This window comes from Mustela lutreola, chromosome 8 (genome assembly GCF_030435805.1).
Source record: "Mustela lutreola isolate mMusLut2 chromosome 8, mMusLut2.pri, whole genome shotgun sequence".
Lineage (NCBI taxonomy): Eukaryota > Metazoa > Chordata > Mammalia > Carnivora > Mustelidae > Mustela > Mustela lutreola.
The window spans coordinates 142,953,235-142,972,847 of NC_081297.1; the positions used below are offsets into that span (position 1 = coordinate 142,953,235).

The following is a 19,613-nucleotide window of genomic DNA, read 5'->3' on the forward strand; positions in this document are numbered from 1 at the left end:
ACATGCTCTGAAGGAAGTAAAGCACAGTAAGGAGCTAAACACCGAGCTGTGGTGCAGGGACGGACAGGCATCTCGCTCAACAAGAAAAGGCCAGGCCTGCAGCCCTTCAGGCAGTGAGAGCAGCTCTGCAGCCCTTCAGGCAGAGAGAGCAGCTCGGCTCCGACTTCACCTCCTGCTGAGGGATCACAAGCCCCTCCCGACTTGCCCTGCACACTCTCCAGTCCCTGCCCTGCTCTCCTACAGCACTTCCACCACATGCTGCAATTCTTATTGATTTGATAAGTGTCTTTTTCCTCCATTACAGCATAACATCCATGAAGGCCAGAATTATACCTGCTTAAGAGTTACTTCGGAAATGTCTATTAAATAAATGAAGGAACATGCTGAGAAAAAAATGTCCCAAATGCAGAGGAAGTGCGCCTGTAAACAAACACATGAGCAGCATGTAAAGAGATCTGGAAATAGAGTAAATGCAGAGATGTTGGGCAATGAGATGTGACAGCAGCAAAGGCACACAGCAGACTTCTAGGAAAACCTGTATTACGCCTAAAACTGTGGTCATAAAATATCTTAACTCCCCTTCCTCCATACCTGACCCACTAACCAACCAAAATTTACTTTTTTTTTTAAAGATTTATTTATTTATTTGACAGAGACGGAGAGAGAGAGAGATCACAAGTAGGCAGAGAGGCAGACAGAGAGAGAGAGGGAAGCAGGCTCCCTGCTGAGCAGAGAGCCCGATGCGGGGCTCGATCCCAGGACCCCGAGATTATGACCTGAGCCGATGGCAGAGGCTTTAACCCACTGAGCCACCAGGCACCCCTACTCTTCTTCTTAGATTCCTTTCTCAATGAATTTTACGTCTATTCTAAACCCAAACTGTGAACATTCACCTCCCACGCCCGGGAACCCGTGTCCACTGATGGGAGCAGCTAGCAACTTCTACATCTGTCCTCTGCGCTCCATTGCCCTTAGTTTAGTTCAGGCGCTGCTCTTTTCTTGCCTGCGGAGTTCTGAATTATTTACTTATCTCCAGTCTCCCTTCTCCTGTATCCTCCACAATGTCTCTGCAGGTGAGCGTGAGGGTAGGGTGGGGAGGGCGGGGAGCAGTAGCCCCAACAGTGTCATTTTCAAGTTAAAAAACCTTCAGTCAAGTTGGCACAGTCAGTTCATGCTTCGAAGTACCCCCATGCTCCGCTCCAAACACACAGAGGGAGAGACATCGCCGGCCTCACAAACAAGGTAAAAACCTCCAGAAATGTACGAGGAATGAAAAGGCGATGACCAGGGCTGAAGCCACAGGGCTGCTGGGCTCTTGACCCGGTTCCGCTCCTCAGGCGTTAGGGAACCAGAGCTGGTCTCACTGGGGAGCATCCATGTTTGTGAGAGAAGGCTGAGAAGAAAAGAGAAAGAAGGGGAAAAAACCCAGCTGCTAACTGCTTCCTGGGTTGTCGCGTATCTGCGGCTGTGATCTAGAAGCTAGAAGACACGTGAGCAGCCTTAAGGCTGGGAACTACACCGAGCCACCCGCCACCTCAGCGACCGCATCCAAGACACTCCGGTTCTGTCACAGGGCATGAGCCCTGAGCTGCCTCAGTAAGGGCTGTCCTGGAGGCTCTAGGGACGTGGGGGGCAAGAACTGAAAACCAACATACAGCGGCGAACACAGCACCCACAGATGGAGGAGGAAGAATGTCCCAGTCAAAAGAAGACAGAAAACTCAAATTCCAAAATAGTTTTTTAAAAACATCTAATGCTTAAGAAAGATGGCTGATAAAAGCAGCAATCAAAACACACCCACAACTTCACTGCAAATGAAATCAGCGCTTCACAGGGTTCTATAAGCAATATTCTAGATTCGTTAGAAGACTTTAGAATCGGAAATGAAGATTTTTATTTTCATGTATAATTAATTTAGTTAGTTTATCTGAGAGAGAGAAAGAGAAAGAGCACGTATGTGTGAAGCGGGGGCGGGGGGAGGGGCGGGAGGAGGGGGACAAACTCCCAAGCAGGTGCCACGCCCAGGGCAACCCCTATGTGGGGCTTGATCTCAGGACCCTGATACCCATGACCTGAGCTGAAATCAAGAATCAGATACTTAACCACCTGAGCCACCCAGGTGCCCCCAAACAAAGATTTTTAAGTAAATGCGATTAAGAGAGATTAATACAGGAATCATATCCACAACCAGAAATATGAGATTATGAACCAAAACAAAACCAGGCAGAAAGGAAGTAAAAACAGATGGATATGAAAATAGCCAGTTAAAAATCCTAGACATGAAAACTGTTGTCAGTGGGATTAAAAAGAAAAAAACCCTCAACATCTGAGGAAAACTCCAGAATTTAACAGTTGAAGAGAAACTGAAGACGAGTTGGTAATTGAAGAATGGTATTAAGGAATTCTTCCAAAATACAATCCAGAGAGGCAACAAGATTAAAAAGATTAATTAAAAGTCATAAACACAGATTGCAAGGCCCAGTATTCACTTAGAAGAAGTTTCAAAAGAAGAAACTTATGGTAATCACAAAAAGGCAACATTCAGAGCAAAAGGGGGCTAGAATTTTACAGAAAAGACATCAATCCTCACATCAAAAATGATCTCCAGGGGCACCTGGGTGGGTTAAGCCTCTGCCTTCGGCTCGGGTCATGGTCTCAGGGTCCTGGGATCGAGTCCTGCATCGGGCTCTCTGCTCAGCAGGGAGCCTGCTTCCTCCTCTCTCCTTCCTGCCTCTCTGCCTACTTGTGATCTCACTCTCTGTCAAATAAATAAATAAAATTTTAAAAAAAAATGATCTCCAAAGACCAAGTAGGGTAAATAAAAATAAACCTATATGTAGAAAAACAGAACATTTAGGATAATGAGCTCTTAAAACTATCAACCCCCCCCCCCCAAAAAAAAGGTACCAATCCTTTCTTTGGACCACTAGTCAGCTGTTCAGCCAGCAAACATTTATTTGGCATTCCACCAAACTGGGTGAAGAAACAGGGATACCAATAAAGTCACCTCAACCCTTCAAACCCGGCAGTGCAGTGAAGGGACTGACAAGTACTTGGGTCAGACAGCTGCGTGCTTCGACAGGTGTGTGGACAGGTGCACTGGATGGGCAGGAACTGTGGAAACAGGGCAGCTGGCAAAGCCCTTCCTAGTGAATGGTTGCGTTATTTGGGCATGAACATACACTGCAGGAAATAAAAGTAATAAAAATAAAAATACGCCAAGGACTAACAGTATTAGCCAATATTGACTGATGACTCACTAGGTTCCTGACTTTCAGACATTATCTCCAGTCCTCACGAAGTCCATTTTACAGATGAGAAAAGTAAGTTTAGGGGGACAAAATCTTTCCCAAAGTCATAAAGTCAATAATAAGCTAGAAGGTTGAGACTGGCTCTATAGAAAGACCATAATATAGACTCCAATTTCTTTGACTGAATTTAGCATACATATGTAAGTTTTTTTGTTTGATAAGAACCTTGAGAAAAGAATGTGTGGCCACAGCCCCGAAGTGCTAAACTGGTTATTCTCCCTTGTTTGTTTACTGTCCTCTGTTATCCACGTGTGTACAACATATTAAGTGGAACGTGGGAGGACTGGCTGGACCACCGTATTTAAGTTTAAATAAATTTCGTGGTTTGTCTCTTGCTGTCGTGATGACCAATGACTATATTTGTTCAAAGGAGCAAAAGGTGATCCAAAATATTCAACTGTTTCAGGTAGAAAGGTTTTGTTTGACCTCACAGTAACATAACTCTTAAGTAACTTGTAACAGTAACAGAACAGGCTATGATGACCCAAAGCCTATATGTTTGCTTAAAGGAAATTCATCTGTTTATCAAAACTCTAAGAATGTTTGTTACAAGAGACCACGGTCGTTCAGCAGCCTTGTGTTAACCCACCTCTCGGAAGACGAGCACATCTACCTTGCAGTAATGAATCCAACCACCCTTATCCATCCAGGTGGGTCTGATGGTTAGAGAATTCTGACGACTGCTGTCTGACAGCTAGAGAGAGAAAATCAAGTCTGATGCATTGGAAAGCTAGAGTCTGTCCACAGTGCTTAGCCACTATCCCACATGCCTGGGAACGGCCTATCTCACCCTCCAGCCCCTGTTCTGTCCCTTCTGTAAAACAAGAAATATCCTCAGATTTCAGTTAGTTCGGTTTTAGTCTTAAAGCAGCCAGCCAACATCTAAAAAACTCTTTTATACTTTTAAATATTTTTTTTCTTGAACTCACTTTCCAGATATCCGGGCTCTTTGTAATTTAGTACAGTCGCCTTGAAAGGGAAATTCCAGTCATTCCTTTCTGCCTCCTACTTGCCCGCATTCTCTCTTTCTCTAAACCCTTTCTCTAAACCTGGTGTCTTCTGCCCTTCTGTGAGAACCTGAACTCGAAAAACAACCTCCTCCTCCTCAAAATATATGTAAATATACAAATGTAAAATCTATAAATTTATAAATGAATCACATTGTCTAGAGTCTTTGCTGTTTACATTTTAGTTTGAATTAACTCTGGCTCACCAGGCTTTCTTCCTACTCTAAGACATTATTTCACTGAGCAAATGGGTAGGTGATTGGGAAGGGCCAATTCTGGAGGCAGAGAGGCAGCCTGTACAAAATCAGCCATGGATATAAGTGTGAAGCATCTAATTCCTCAAATTAGATGACTGATAATGACAGTGAAAAAATAAAATGGCACCAATGTCACCAGTGCACACTATGTTACTTCTAGTAAAACTGTTTAACATTACTTTTTTAAAATAGATTTTATGTATTTTATTTGAGAGAGAGCATGAGCAAGAGAGAGAGAAGGAGCAGTAGGGGGAGAGGGAGAAGCTAACTCCTCACTGAACAGGGAGACCCATGTGGGGCTGGATCCCAGGACCCTGAGATCATGACCTGAGCCAAAGGCAGAGGCTTTTAACCCACTGAGCCACCCAGGCGTCCCTAAAATATACCTTTTAAAAGAAATCTACTTTTAATTCAAATATGAGTGTGTGTACATATAAAATGGCCCATTTAAACAAAATTAACTACAATCTCATGACTTTACCTAATTGAGAATAAAGAAGTACATAAATCTATAATGCACACATTTCTGAGAACCTGAATTGGTTTTATAAAAAGAATGCCATAATTTGTATAAATAAATAATTTGATGGTATGAAACATTCAACTGGGTATTTTTCAGATAATTTTAATTAAATTCACTCTATTAGTTTAGTGAAACTTTGTTCAGATATTTTTAAAAACTCAATTAGAAGAAGCTGTGTAGCGTAATAATAGAATAGGACTAAACAGTATTAGGATATATGAGCTTTAATCATGTTCAGTTATTAATTAGCTGTGCAATCTTACCTAAATAATCTGAGTGTTAGCTCCTCATCTCTGTAAGAGAGATAACACATAACTTTCATTCCTCTAAGATGCTGAAAGGCTCAAATGAGATACCATACATGAAAATGCTGTTAATAAAGTCTAATAATTCAACTAGATACCTCATGGAAAAGAATGGACTTTACTTCTACCTCACAATATACACAAAAGTTAATTCTAGATCAATCAGAGACCAAGCTAAAACCGTAAGATGTCTGGAAGAAAACAAGAGAATTCCTTCATGGCCTCAGGGTAGGCAAGTTTCTTGGACAAGACACAAAAGGCATCAGCCATAAAAGGAAAAAAACACACTGCGCTTCACCAAAAGACATTTAGAAAGTGAAAGTGAAAAGACAAGCCACAAACTTGGAGAAAATACTTGTAATCCATATATCGGATAAAGGACTCATATCCAAAATGTATGAAGAAACCCTACAAATTAAATAAAAAATAAGCAAAAAATAAAAATTGAAAATAGGCAAAACACTTGAATAGGCAAAAGACATTCATATGTCCACGAATTATACAAAAAGGTGCTCAACAACTCTTCAGGGGAATGGAGATTGAAACAACCCTATATACCCATCAGATTGGTTAAATTAAAAAAAAAAAAGAATAACAGTATTTAACTACTGGCAAGGATGTGGAGTAACAAACTCTCAAACACTGCTGGTGGGAGTGCGAAATGGTAAAAACCACTTTAAAAGACTTTAGCTGAATATACACCTGCACTATGACCCAGAAATACTACTCCTAAGCATATGCCCAACAGAATTGAATATATATGGCAACAAAAAGACTTACATAAGAAGGCTCATAATAGCTTTATTTATAATAGCCAAGAACTATACACACACCAAATGCCCATCAACAGAAGATGGGCAAACAGACGTCATATAATGGATCAGGACTCACCAATAAACAGGAACCATACTGCTGAAGATGCAACAACATGCCCAAGTCTCAAAATCATTAGTGGAGATAAAGGAGCCAGAGGCAAAAGAACACATATGTTTCCATCTGAATGAATTTCAAGAACATACCCAACTAATTTATGTAGTAGAAGAAATTAGAATGGCAGTTGCCTCTGGGAAGGAGGGAGAATTGACTAGAAAGGGGGATAAAGGAACTTTCCGGAATGATGGAAATGGTCTTTATCTTGAACAATCTCGAAGTTGGTTATACTTACCAACATTCATCAAACTGTACATTTAAGATCCATGCACGGTTTCAGTTAAAGTACCTCTAAATTTAAAGCAATGTGCTCAACTGTCAACCTAAAAAACCCTAAAACTATAATATAATACAGAGTGTCCCCAAGACCTGGAAACAGTGAAAATCATGTATTTTTCATAAATTTTTTTTAGTTTGATATTTAGGCTGGCTGCTTTAAGCTTACTTCATCTGAAAAGCTGTCTGGAGGTTGAGGAAAACCATACTGAGAACATTATTCGAAATGTTAACTAACAAACTATTTGAAAACAAGATTCTCCTCTTCCCCAAGTTTTCCGAACTGTTTTCTCAACTTTTCCCGCCTATAGTACGGTTGCCTCCCCTTAGCTATGGGAGGCAACACCTCTACTGGAAGTCTGAAACTGTGGAGGGTATTAAACCCTATATGAGGTTTTTTTTGTACACATGAATACCTATGATGAAGTTTAATTTATGAATTAAGCACAGTAACAGATTAACAGCAATAATAAAATAGAACAATTATAACAATATACCGTAATAAAAGTAATTATATGAATGGGGTCTCTCTCTCAAAATATTTTATTGTTGTCCCCTCATCTTTCTGCATGTGGTAATGTGAGATAATGTCTACGTGCTGAGATGAAATGAACAGCGTAGGCAGGGTGTCATAACACTAGGCCACTACCAACTTTCTGAACGATAGGTCAGAAGGTAGATCATCTGCTTCCGGACCATGGCTGACCACAGGTAACTGAAACTGTGGAAACTGAAACCACAGATAAGGGGAGAATACTGTAATACTTCTATTAATCACTGGGCAGGGATGGTGTGATAGGCACCTTTGTAATGTTGGGAGATAGAACACGGACAAAGCAGACATAAAATAACCCTGCCCTCGTGAAACTTACATTCTGGTAAGAAGAGACAGAAAACAAATAAATACTAAAATAAAATATGTCCAATGTCAGATAAGAAAAGCTACTAAGAAAAATAAAACAGAAAGTGGCTAGGGCATATCAGTGCAAAGAGTGGGGTAGGACTGATTTTTTCATAAATAGGGCAGATATAAAAGGCCTCACTAATAAGATGACTTTCTCAGCAGAGATCTAAAGTGTGTGGGAAAAGCAGTGCAGGTAAGTAGGGATGAGTACTCCAGGCAAAGGGTAAAAACCAATCAAGGAAACAAACAAAAGGTCTTTTTTCTATAATTTGTTCTGCTTTTATCTTTTTTCTTTGCCCCTTCTTGATAACCTGTATCTCAGGTAGGATCCAGCTACAGACTACTTGGATCACTGCAATTTCTCTTCCATTAATTTCTCAGCATAAACTTCACTCTCTTTTTTTCTTTTCTGATCCAACAAAATCATTCTGACTGAGCAGTTTTTCAATGATCGCATTTCTTACCTCAAATCTCCCGCTCTTTTTTATGACTTCTGCTCAATAAAAATTCACTGATGTCTAATATGTACCAAGGCCTGATTGTAAAAAGATGATTGTCATATGACATATACCCTCAGAATCTAGTCAAGGATGTATTTGTACATATAGATGTATATGTATACACACAGGCATACATACACACATACACATATATATCAAATGGATATACTGTAAAAACACACACACTGATATTATTAATGAAGAACTGCAGCAATTAATTCTGCCCAGTGAGGAAAAGAGGAGATCATTGGAGATATAGAGGAAAAGACCTCTGAGCTAGAATTTGATGACTAAGTAGGAACTCAACAAACATACAGCAAGAAACGACTATTACAAGGAAGAAGAAACATCTTAAGCATCAGCGCAGAGAGGTGGAAGCAAATAATCTACCAGTAATGCTAGATGCAATATGTTAGATTGAAGACTAAGAAAATAAGAGTAGAAAAGTCAGTTGGGAACATGCTAAGGGGACTGACTTTATCCTGAGAGCGAGTGGTTCCCAAATTATTTTGACGGCATACCCAACCAGTAATAAATTTTTGTGCATGCATCTTCTCTCTCTCTCTCTCTCTCTCTCTATATATATATATATATATACATTTGTTTATGTATAAATTAAATTATGCCAAGAGCTACTATTCTAATATGTTACACTCATTAGAAAACAAACCCAAAAAGATAAATGCATAAAAGATAAAAATAAGTAATATTCTTGTCATCTTGGTGCTACCAAATCAACAGGAGTATTTATAAAATCTAAGGTAGTATACCTGTGCTTACTTCTTTGACACTAAGCTCAACTGTTAGGAAATCTGAAAGGCTTTTATGATAGTGAATTTAAACATATCTAAATATACCATACCATAAATATACTGTACATCTAAATATACCATACATAGAAATGGTATAAATGCATAAATGTTTGTTTATAATTTCATGCTTATCTATTTTATCTCTCAAAATAATTAATAAACTCTTTAGAGCAGGGGCTGATCCATTCTTTCCACTTAAAAAAATCATTAAAGTGCTTAGTATAGGGGCGCCTGGGTGGCTCAGTGTGTTAAGCCGCTGCCTTCAGCTCAGGTCATGATCTCAGGGTCCTGGGATCAAGTCCCGCGTCAGGCTCTCTGCTCAGTAGGGAGCCTGCTTCCCTTCCTCTCTCTCTTCCTGCCTCTCTGCCTACTTGTGATCTCTGTCAAATAAAGAAATAAAATCTTAAAAAAAAAAAGTGCTTAGTATAGTGATAAAATACTCTGTAAAGTTAAAAAAGCAAAAAAACAAAAAGATTATATCCCATTCACTATCATCCAAAATATTATGCCTTTTTATTTATTTTTTTTAATTTTATTTATTTATTTGACAGAGAAAGATCACAAGCAGGCAGAGAGGTAGGCAGAGAGAGAGAAGGAAGCAGGCTCCCCGCTGAGCAGAGAGCCCGATGCGGGGCTCAATCCCAGGACCCTGAGATCATGACCGGAGCCGAAGGCAGAGGCTTTAACCCACTGAGCCACCCAGGGGCCCCTATTATGCCTTTTTAAAACCTAATTCTTGGGGAGACAAAATCTTAATTAGTATTTTATTTTAAGTTTTAATAATAAGTTTAATCCCCATGGAAATCGATATCTTTACAATTTCTAGATTAAGAAATACAGCATGATCAAAACCCAAGAAGATTTTCTCTAATTTCATCATTAAACCTCAAATCTGGGTGGCTCAGTTGGTTAAGCACCTGACTCTTGATTTCAGCTCAGGTCATGGTCTCAGGGTCATGAGATCATAGCCCTGTGTTGGCCTCCACACTCAATGTGGAGTCCACTAGAGATTCTCTGCCTCTCCCTCTGCCCCTCCCCCTGGTTGTGCTCTCTCTCACGCATTCTCTCTCTTAAAAAATTAATAAAAATCTTTAAACCTCAAACCTGACCTTAAGTAAACAGTTCAAAAATAAAGAGGATGCACATCATAACCAAGTGGGATTTATGCTAGGGATGCAAGCCTCGTGCCTACATGGAAATCAATCAATGTAATACACCAGATTAATAGAGTAAAGGGAGAAAACACATAATCACCTCAACAGATGCCAAAAAAAGCACTGAACAAAAGTCAACAGCCTTTCCCCATAAAAACACTCAACAAACTAGGCATAGAACTCCTACAACCTTATGATAAAAAGCATCTGTGAAAACCTACACCCAACATCCTACTTAATGGTAAAAGACCAAAAGCTTCCTTTAAGATCAGGAACAAGACAAGGATATCTGCTCTCACCACTTCTACTCAACATTGTCCAGGAGGTTTTAGCCAGGGAAATTAAGCAAAAAGAAAAGAAATAAAAGGCACCCAGATTGGAAAGGAAATGTAAAACTATTTCTATTTGCAGATGACATGATCTTGCATGTAGGAAATCCTAAAGAATCTTTAAAAAGTAATAACTATTATACTAATAAACGAGTTCAGAAAATAGCAGGACACAAGACCAATACACAAAAATAACTTGGTCAGTTGTACTTCTATACATTAGCAATGAATAATCTGAAAATGGAATTAAGAAAACAATTCCAGGGGTACCTGAGTGGCTCAGTGGGTTAAGCCTCTGACTTCAGCTCAGGTCATGATCTCAGGGTCCTGGGATCGGGCCCTGCATTGGGTTCTCTGCTCAGTGATGAGCCTGCTTCCCCCTACCCTCCTCTGCCTGCCTCTCTGCCTACTTGTGATCTCTGTCAAATAAATAAATAAAATCTTAAAAAAAGAGAGAGAATGAAATACTTACAAATAAATTTACCAAAAGAAACATTAAGACTTATGTACTGAAAACTACAAAGCATGCATGAAAAAAATGCAAGGAGGCCCCAAACAAAAAAAAGAACATCTTGTGTTCTTGGATGGGAGGAACTGATGTTAAGATGGCAATATTCTCAAAATTGATCTATAGATTCAATGCAATCTCAATCAAATTTCGAGTTGCTTTTTTTTACAGAAATTGACAAGCTAATGCTAAAGTTGAATTGGAAATGCATGGGGCCCAGAACCTACAACAGGACCTACAACAATATTGAAAAAGAATAAAGCTGGAGGACTCAAGTTTATTTCAAAGTTTACTACAAAGCTACAGTAATCAAAATTGTGTGGCATGGGGCACCTGGGTTGCTTAGTGGGTTAAGCCTCTGCCTTCGGCTCAGGTCATGATCTCAGGGTCCTGGGATTGAGCCCCACATCGGGCTGTCGGCTCAGCAGGGAGCCTGCTACCCACCCCAACCCCCGCCTACTAGTGATCTCTCTCTCTCTCTGTCAAATAAATAAATAAATAATCTTTTTAAAAAAATGGTGTAGCATGGCCTAAGGAAGGACGCAGAGATCATAGCACAGAAATGAACCCTTACATCTATGGTCAGATGATTTTCATAAGGCTGCCAATATAATTCAATGAGAAAAAAAGTAGTCTTTTCAGAAAGTGGTAGTGGGACAACTGGATACCCACATGAGGCTGGACCTCTACCTCACACTATACACAAAAATTAACTCAAAATGGATCCAAGATGTAAATGGAAAAGCCAAAACTATAAAACTCTTAGAAAAAAAACACAGGTATGAATCTTCATGACCTTAGATTAGGCAATGATTTCTTACATATGACACTGAAAGCATAAGCACCAAAGGAAAAACTGATAAATTGAACTTCATCAAAATTTAATAAGAAAATAAAAAGACAACCTATAGAATGGGAGAAGATATTTACAAACCACCCTCTGGTAGGGGTCTTGTATCCAGAATATATAAAGAACTCTTAAAACTCAACAATTTAAAAAAAAAAAAAAAGTTAAAAATGGGCAAAGGATTCCTACAGACAGTTCTCCAAAGAAGATCTATAAATGGCCAATAAGGGCATATAAAGATGTTCAACATCATTAGTCTTTAGGGAAATGTGTATTGAAACCACAATGAGATACTACTTTTCACATTCAGTAGAATGGCTATAGTCAAAAAAGATGGACAATAATAAGTGTTGACAAGGATGTGGAAAAACAGGAACCTTTTTACATCATTCTTAAGAATGTAAAATGGGGGGCGCCTTCAGCCAGTTAAGTGTCTGCCTTCAGCTTAGGTCATGATCCCAGGGTCCTGGGATCGAGCCCCGCATCAGGCTCTCTGCTCAGCAGGGAGCCTGCTTCCTCCTCTCTCTCTCTCTGCCTGCCTCTGCGCCTACTTGTGATCTCTGTCTGTCAAATAAATAAATAAAATCTTTAAAAAAAAAAAAAAAAAAGAATGTAAAATGGTGCAGCCTCTAAGGAAAACAGGTTATTGGTTCCTCAAAAAACTAAACATAGAACTGTCATTTAATCCAGCAATTCCACTCTTAAGTATACACCCAAATGAGTTGAAAGCAGAGACTCAAACTGACACTTGGATGATTTCATTAATTGCAGCAATATTCATAATAGCCCAAAGGCGAACACAACCCAAGAACCCACCAACTGATGAACAGATAAACAAAACGCGGTATGTTTATACAATGGAATGTTATGCAGCTATAAAAGGAATGACGTTTTGATACATCCCACAGTACAGATGAACTAGAGGACATTATGGTGTGTGAAATAAGCCAGACAGAATAGGGCAAATACTATATGATTCCACTTATGTGAGTGTACCCAGAATAAGCAAAAGTACAGAAAAAGAAAGATGAGAGGTTAGCAGGAGAGTCTCTGCTTAATGGTTATGGAGTTTGTCTACCGTGATAAGAAGTTTTGGAAGTAGATGGTGGTGATGGTTATGCAACATTGTGAATAGAATCAATGTCACTGCACTGCACATTTAAAATGAAAAATTTTGTTATTTACATCTTATCGCAATTTTAAAAAATTAATAATACACCTAAAGCCACAGGATCTATACTCTAAATGGGCAAACTGTATGGCATGTTGAATTGTATCACTATAAAGGCTGATTTTTAAAACAGGAAGAAAAAAAAAGAAAGGAAATCTGGGGCTATAAAAAGGATATAGGAGACTCTTAAATGCATACTGTCAAGGAAAGAAACGAGTCAGAAAAAGCTACATACTGTATGATTCCAACTAGACGATATTCTGGAAAAAGCAAAACGGTAAGTACAACAAAAAGATGCATGGTTGCCAAGGGTTCCAGGCAGAGGAGAAAGAACCAAGAGGTGGGGCACAGGACATTCTCAGAGCAGCGACACCATTCTGCTTGATACTGGAATGGGACATACATGACAAGCATTTTTCAAAACCCACAGAACTGGAAAACACAAAGGGTGAACCTTAAGGTAAACAGAGGACTTCAGTTAATGTATTAACACTGATTTGTCAACTGTAACAAATGCACCCAGTAATGCAAGACGTTAATAGGAGAAACAACAGGGAAGGGATAGGGAAGGGTATGTGGGAACTCTCCTCTTCCTGCGTAAACCCAAAACTGCTCTTCAAAAAGTCTATTCTAAAAATGTATACTTAACACAAAGACTACACTGAATTTTATCCTCTTCTCATGATTCCTAAGACGATTCACTTTAAGCACAAATTTTAATTTTACATCAGATGAGGAGGAAGTGCTGATTCTTTCAGCATCGTAATCCCAGACGCTATCAAACCATCTCAGTTCAGGACTCCACAGGCCCTCCCCCTCGTTCACCCCCTCCTCCACCCCTGGCAAAATTATGACCTAAATTTTTGAATTCATATAAGTACTTTCATCTAGATCGTCTTTGAAGATTCTGTTGTCTTTGGAAACGCGTCCTTACATTTATGACTGAATTCCAGTCTAATTATAATTATGAATTATAGTGACATTATTATACCAAGCTGCCATGCCTCCTGTTTTATTCACTTTGTTCATTTTCTATTAGGTATCATTTTATCAGGGAGCTAGGTGTGTTAGTTTTACACATCTTTTGGGGGAAGAAAAAACAAACAAACAACTGTTCTCCAAGACCCTCAAGGGTCAACACAAAGGGAAGCTATAACTGTCCCAGAAGAAAGGTGGCTAAAATTTTCAGAACTTTGCCCCAGCTCCTGGTTTAAAATGATCCCCTGCCAAACCTCTACTCTTTCTTGGCGCGCTGCATGCATTTCTTTTACCTTGGTCTTTTCCAGCTTCATCAATGTGTTGAAAATCTTTTAGTGTTTGAAGGTTACAGAACCCCTCTCTGCAATGCTGAATAACTTTCTTTGATCCGTTCTTGATGAGATAATCCATCAGCGTAAGGGATTTATATACATGGCGCCAGTTCTTCCCGTGATCATTGAGTCTCTGCCATAGCATATTCATGATCTCTGACAGAGAAATTGTATTGAAAGTCAGGTCACTGATATCTAACATTAGAGAACTAGAAGGACCCCAAGGGTCATTAGAAGTTGCTTCTCTGACTTTTATTTCAGCATCTGAGTAATTTTTCACGAAGTTCTTCACTTGCCTCCTGAATGCCATAGGTAAGACAAGTTTGAAGGTGAGCTGGGGATGAGAGCAATGGAATAGGAGTTATGACAATTGGTTTATAAAACTCTTGAGAGGTAATTGGTCCCCAGTTCTGCTGCTCCCAAATACAAATGATTAATCTCCATTTTGATGAGACATCAATTTCCTGCAAAGCAAAGCACAAAAAAATATGTACATTAAATGCTTTTTGAAATGTCTATAAAAGACCAAGTCAGTCTGAAAAATCTAGGTTTACTTAGAAATCAGCCCCTCACATCAGCCAGAATTGAGGCACCATCTAAATTTTCCTAGCATCAATATGGGAAAATCTCTCATAAGGGATTGGTCTATATTACTTAAAGAAATATACAGGGTCTTTCTAGTCCTAAAAATTTCTGCAGAAGATAACCTTCAGCTTCTTTGGCCAGGAATAAGACAATTTTAAAACATAATAGGACAGTGGGCAAGTTAGGAAAAGAAAATGGGACTTGTAGTCTGACATTCCCTGCTTAAGATTTGTCGTTATGTATAAAAATGGTATGTCTTGGGGCACCTGGGTGGCTCAGTGGGTTAAAGCCTCTGCCTTCTGCTCAGGTCATGGTCTCAGGGTCCTGGGATAGAGCCCCGCATCAGGCTCTCTACTCTGCAGGGAGCCTGCTTCCTCCTCTCTCTCTGCCTACTTTTGATCTCTGTATGTCAAATAAATAAATAAAATCCTTTTTAAAAAAATCGTATGTCCTAAAGATAATTAGGATGGGAACAACTGAGTTGGGATCATCATGTGAACCCTATGGCTGTATTCTTCTTAGAACTACATGTCACTAGAATCGGATCTAAATACGTTCTGCTTTCTTGTTAACCTGAAAGTAGAGAGGGTTGTCAACTATTAACACAAGTACTTGCACCACAGGAAACCCCACATCTAATTCATGGTACCCTCGATGAGTATTTCAGTACTGGTAAGGTTAATAAGGTTCAAGGAAAAGGATAAATTACTTACTTTACTGGGCCTTAGAAAAGGAACTGTGCGTTTAGGAGTAAATGATGTCAGTAGTAGGATTCAAATCGGATAAAAATTTCCCTAAAAACTGGAGTGATCAGCATGTATCTGTCACATTCCAAAACAAGTACACACAAAGAGAGGCCCATTTAGGTTGATACAAAATACATTAAAACCTAAGGAGGTCTGCAGCCGCCAAACCTTAAATGAAGCTTATGAGTGAGTGATCAATTCACAGTTCACATGAAACCATTCCCTACCTTCTTTTTCGCTGTTTCGCATTAAGGTGGGTTAGTTAGTTTGCAATCTCCCTGGTGATTCACCCCGATGGTCACCAAGATAGTATACTAAATTGATTTCAAGCCCTGCCAAGCATCCAGACCCAATGAAACCTTGATGATCTATAATCAGATTTTACTAGAGAAACCGCATGCACAGAAAAGAAAGACATTAAAATCATAACAAATTTGTCTTGTTTTCAGTTTTGTTTCTCTGCCTTGACCTTCACAGCTCCTAGCTCGGGTCTGATTAATTACTGTGTATGTATTTAAGAAGACATAAATTTTCAGAAGGAAACTATATGAGCTATCTTTTTTTTTTCCAAAAAAATAAGAGAAAGGGTAATTAACCTTTTTTTTTTTTTTTTTGGTAAAAGTATAACACATCCTCAAATAAGTAAGATGGAAAATGTGTCAGTTTAATTAACATTTCTCAGAAAGAGACTATCGTCAACCCTAGGAAAAAAAAGGGAAGTTGTGTGTTTTCACAATTTTGATTTTCTCTTTTGTTTGCATTTCAAACACAGGCATTTTTATCTGACTCATTCCTGCAGTGAAAACCAGACTTGTAATGTGTTTCAATAAGCCATTAAGATTTTCAGTCGTGAGTGTTTTCTTTCTCTACTGTCCTTTTTTCCCTTTCAGCAAGCTCACGCGATGCAGAGACGCACTGTGACATTGGCTTAGAGAAACAAATATTGATCTGTTTCCTCACAAGTCTACTAAAAAAAAATCTGTTAGAATCTTTACCTGCTGGAATTGAGCAAGAGTCATTAAAACACTATTGTCTTTTTCTTTTTTGGCGATACTATATTTTGGAGAGACAAAAATTCTAATTTTTAGGTTTTCCTATATTCTCTATCTTGCATTTTAAAAATGTTTTCTTAAATGAAACTTCTGCCCCAGGAAATTATCCAATAATAGGCTTCAATCCAATAGAGTAGTTTAAAATGGATGTGTGTAGTATCATACTGAAATTAAATACCCAACCATTAAAAAAAATTAAATTCCCAACCATTTAAAATTCCCATTTTAGTTTAAATTCCCAACCATTTAAAAAAAAAAAACAACCCACAAAGCAAAAAGTCTGGCTGAGTGAATTAATACCATTTACTAATGCATAGTGCTTTGTGACATGACCATAGAATATGTAAGACACATTCCACTATTGTTATCTTTTCAGATTAACAAGGAGCTCAGTTGGTGTTAGTGGTAAATTATACGTTAGTCTTCTGTGTTTTAGACACCTGACTATATGCAAATGTTCAGTTTATTCATACCACTAGAAACTTGAGATTGTAATTACAGTGATGGGACATCTAAGACAAAAGTGGTGCCCAAGAGGGTAATTTTCACACCTGAATATTGGTTTTCTGGCTACCCAAATCCATAGAATATTTAGAAACGGAGGCAAGTTAAGATATTCCATGTTGCCAATCTGGGTCACCTACTCTGAGAGGCCTTCAGTAAGCACATTAGCTACTCAGATCTTCCCAATATGTTCTTTCTGCACCTGATTTATTTTCTTCATGGCACGTACCATGATCTGTACCTGTGTATTTGTTATTTGCTTTCTTCACCACCAGACCAAAAACTCCATGACAGCAGGGACCATGACCATCTTATTTACAAAGCAGTATAATCCTATTGCTTAATAGGTACCTAGAACATGGTAGGTACTCAAGAAACAGGTGCTGAGTGAACGCCCAAATGACTGACAGATTCTGCTTGGGATAAACTTGCATTGATTCAACAGCTTTGGATCAAAACCATGACATTTTAAAATTATATTCCAGCCTTGTAGTTGTCAAGTAAAATTCTAGAGTTTAAATATTTTCAGTTCAATCAGCAAATATTTCTTGAGTATCTACCGTTTGTATGCCTTTGTGTAGGATATAAGGAATTTAAAACATGATTCCGACACTCAAAAACCAGTGTTTGATTAAGGAGCTTAAATAATTCTCCCTTAAATAATTTAATTCTCCCTTAAATAATTCCAAAATAAACACATGATGAGGTAGAAAAAGTCTCTTGGTTTCCTTTTCAGACTTATTTCCATGTTTTGGCAAAGGCCGTTTCTTCCCCCCAGCTTTACTTTAACAGGAAATCATTTAAGTTATCAAATGGCATTGTGGAATTCAAACTCAAGGTTTTTTTTTCAGACTTTTGAAGGGTCACACCGTGTCTGTATCATGTTACGTGATACCCACAGTAAGGTGTGGGGCCGCTCTGAACAAGCAAACACATTAACGTGACCACAGCAAAAGCTTGTAGATATCTGGAACAAATAAAGACAAAATGCCTCATTTCAATTCAGGTCTTGCTGCCAAATGAGTTGGGGGGAAAACTGGTCTTCAAAATTCTTTGGATATCAGAATTGAAATAAGGAACTGAGGAGCTGAACTGACTTGACCCAAAGACCTAGGACAATAATAGCGGCATCTAAGAGGCTGAGTGTGAGGCATCTGGAAAGATGCATTTAGGGGTAGAGAGCAGCTTTCCTCTTTGTACAGTTTCTGCCTGTAGACTTAGGTTTACTCAGGAGAAAATAAGCTCTGGCCAAGATTGTTGTGGGAGAATGATTATAGAGAATACCATGGCATTAGGAGGTGTTATTGTTTGGATGGGAAGATTACTGCAAGAGGCAGAGAAATCAACTTTTTGGAGCCCTCCTGTGTGTTCATTAATTCATTCCACTATTAGTTCTCTAGAGTTCACCATGTGGCAGACTCCATTCTACAAAATGGAAAAACAGGTACACAAGACACAATCCCCATCCTCTGGAATAAAGGGCTACTCTCTTTCGAATGCTCATAATGTGCTCACACCTAGGCATTCACCTACCTCATCTCATTACTTTAATTAGGATTCCAAAGGCATGGACTTGAGGTCCTGCTCTGCCCTTTCCTAATTCAGGCTCAACGACTTCACTGAGCCTCAGCTCCCTCGCCTGCACCACAAAGAATAATCACCCCATAGAAAGAACAGCTGAGAGGAAGAAATGAGATGCTTGAGAAAGAATTTTGAACATGAAGAGTGAAGACTCAGAGAATCAACTTCCTGCAGACAGCGTCTTTCCTTGGTCTCCATTTCTTCAGAACGACCACCGTGTACAAGGCAGGCCCCATGCCAGGTCTAGAGCCACACAGATGAGCCCGACTATGGACTCCCCTCGGAAAGCACAGAGTTTACTTGGAGCGGAAGCCTGGGCCACAGAGAAGCTTCTAGAAAGAGGGAGTGTGACACGATGGCGTCACACAATGGGGACCTTCTCTCACGCAGGCCGTAGTGACCTCGGTCCCCTCTCGCCCGCACGGAGTCAGCGACGCCACCGCTTGAGACAAGAGGCGGAGACCCCACCCTTCCACGCCCGTCTGAAGCCCCCAAACAGGAATCTACTACCTGAGGGGAAAGTCCTGCCACAGCGTCGCGAACTTTTCCCGCTCAAATTCAAGCCCCTCGTTCCTAGGCTGATCGCCTTCTGCAGCCGGGCCCAAGCGCCCACGCCCTCCCCACTTCCGCTTCCTCACTTCCGGGCCCTCACTTCCGGCCTCTCTGGGGTCAGGTGTCCGACTCCCAGGACATCTAGCGAGGGGGATGCGAGGAGTTAAAATGACCGAGGTTCTTTTGTGGGGAGGGGCGGATATCAAGTGCAATGAAGGCATGTGTCTTCGTTTAACAGTCGCTGGGGCTGTGATGCTGCCCTCAAGCTCCTTTCAAAGAAAAATTTTACAGTTTGTGTTACTAATGTATTCTGACGAGACGGTGCCTGCCGCTGATCTCCACCTCAAACGACAAAGAAGGTAATGGTCGTTTGCTAGGGCCGAAAAGAGTAGTGTGTGTGTGATGGGCAGTGATGGAGTGTCTCCAGGGAGGGCCTCGCGTACCCCTGA

The 19,613-nt window shown here is 39.7% G+C and overlaps 1 protein-coding gene across 2 annotated transcripts in view; it reads right to left on the bottom strand.

Moving 5' to 3' along the window:
- The window catches only part of ENTHD1 (ENTH domain containing 1), a 99,875-nt gene extending 80,658 nt beyond the window's left edge, over positions 1 to 19,217 (bottom strand). The window contains exons 1-2 of one of the 2 annotated variants that reach the window (XM_059187033.1): positions 19,123 to 19,217; positions 14,106 to 14,608 (exon numbers count right to left, since the gene is read on the bottom strand). In XM_059187033.1, the coding sequence (XP_059043016.1) occupies positions 14,106 to 14,454 (349 nt within the window). In that variant the 5' untranslated portion in view covers positions 14,455 to 14,608; positions 19,123 to 19,217. Of the gene's footprint in view, positions 1 to 14,105; positions 14,609 to 18,564; positions 18,907 to 19,122 lie in introns of those variants that run through there. The other variant, XM_059187034.1, reaches the window with a different exon arrangement.
- Positions 19,218 to 19,613: the final 396 nt, after the last annotated feature.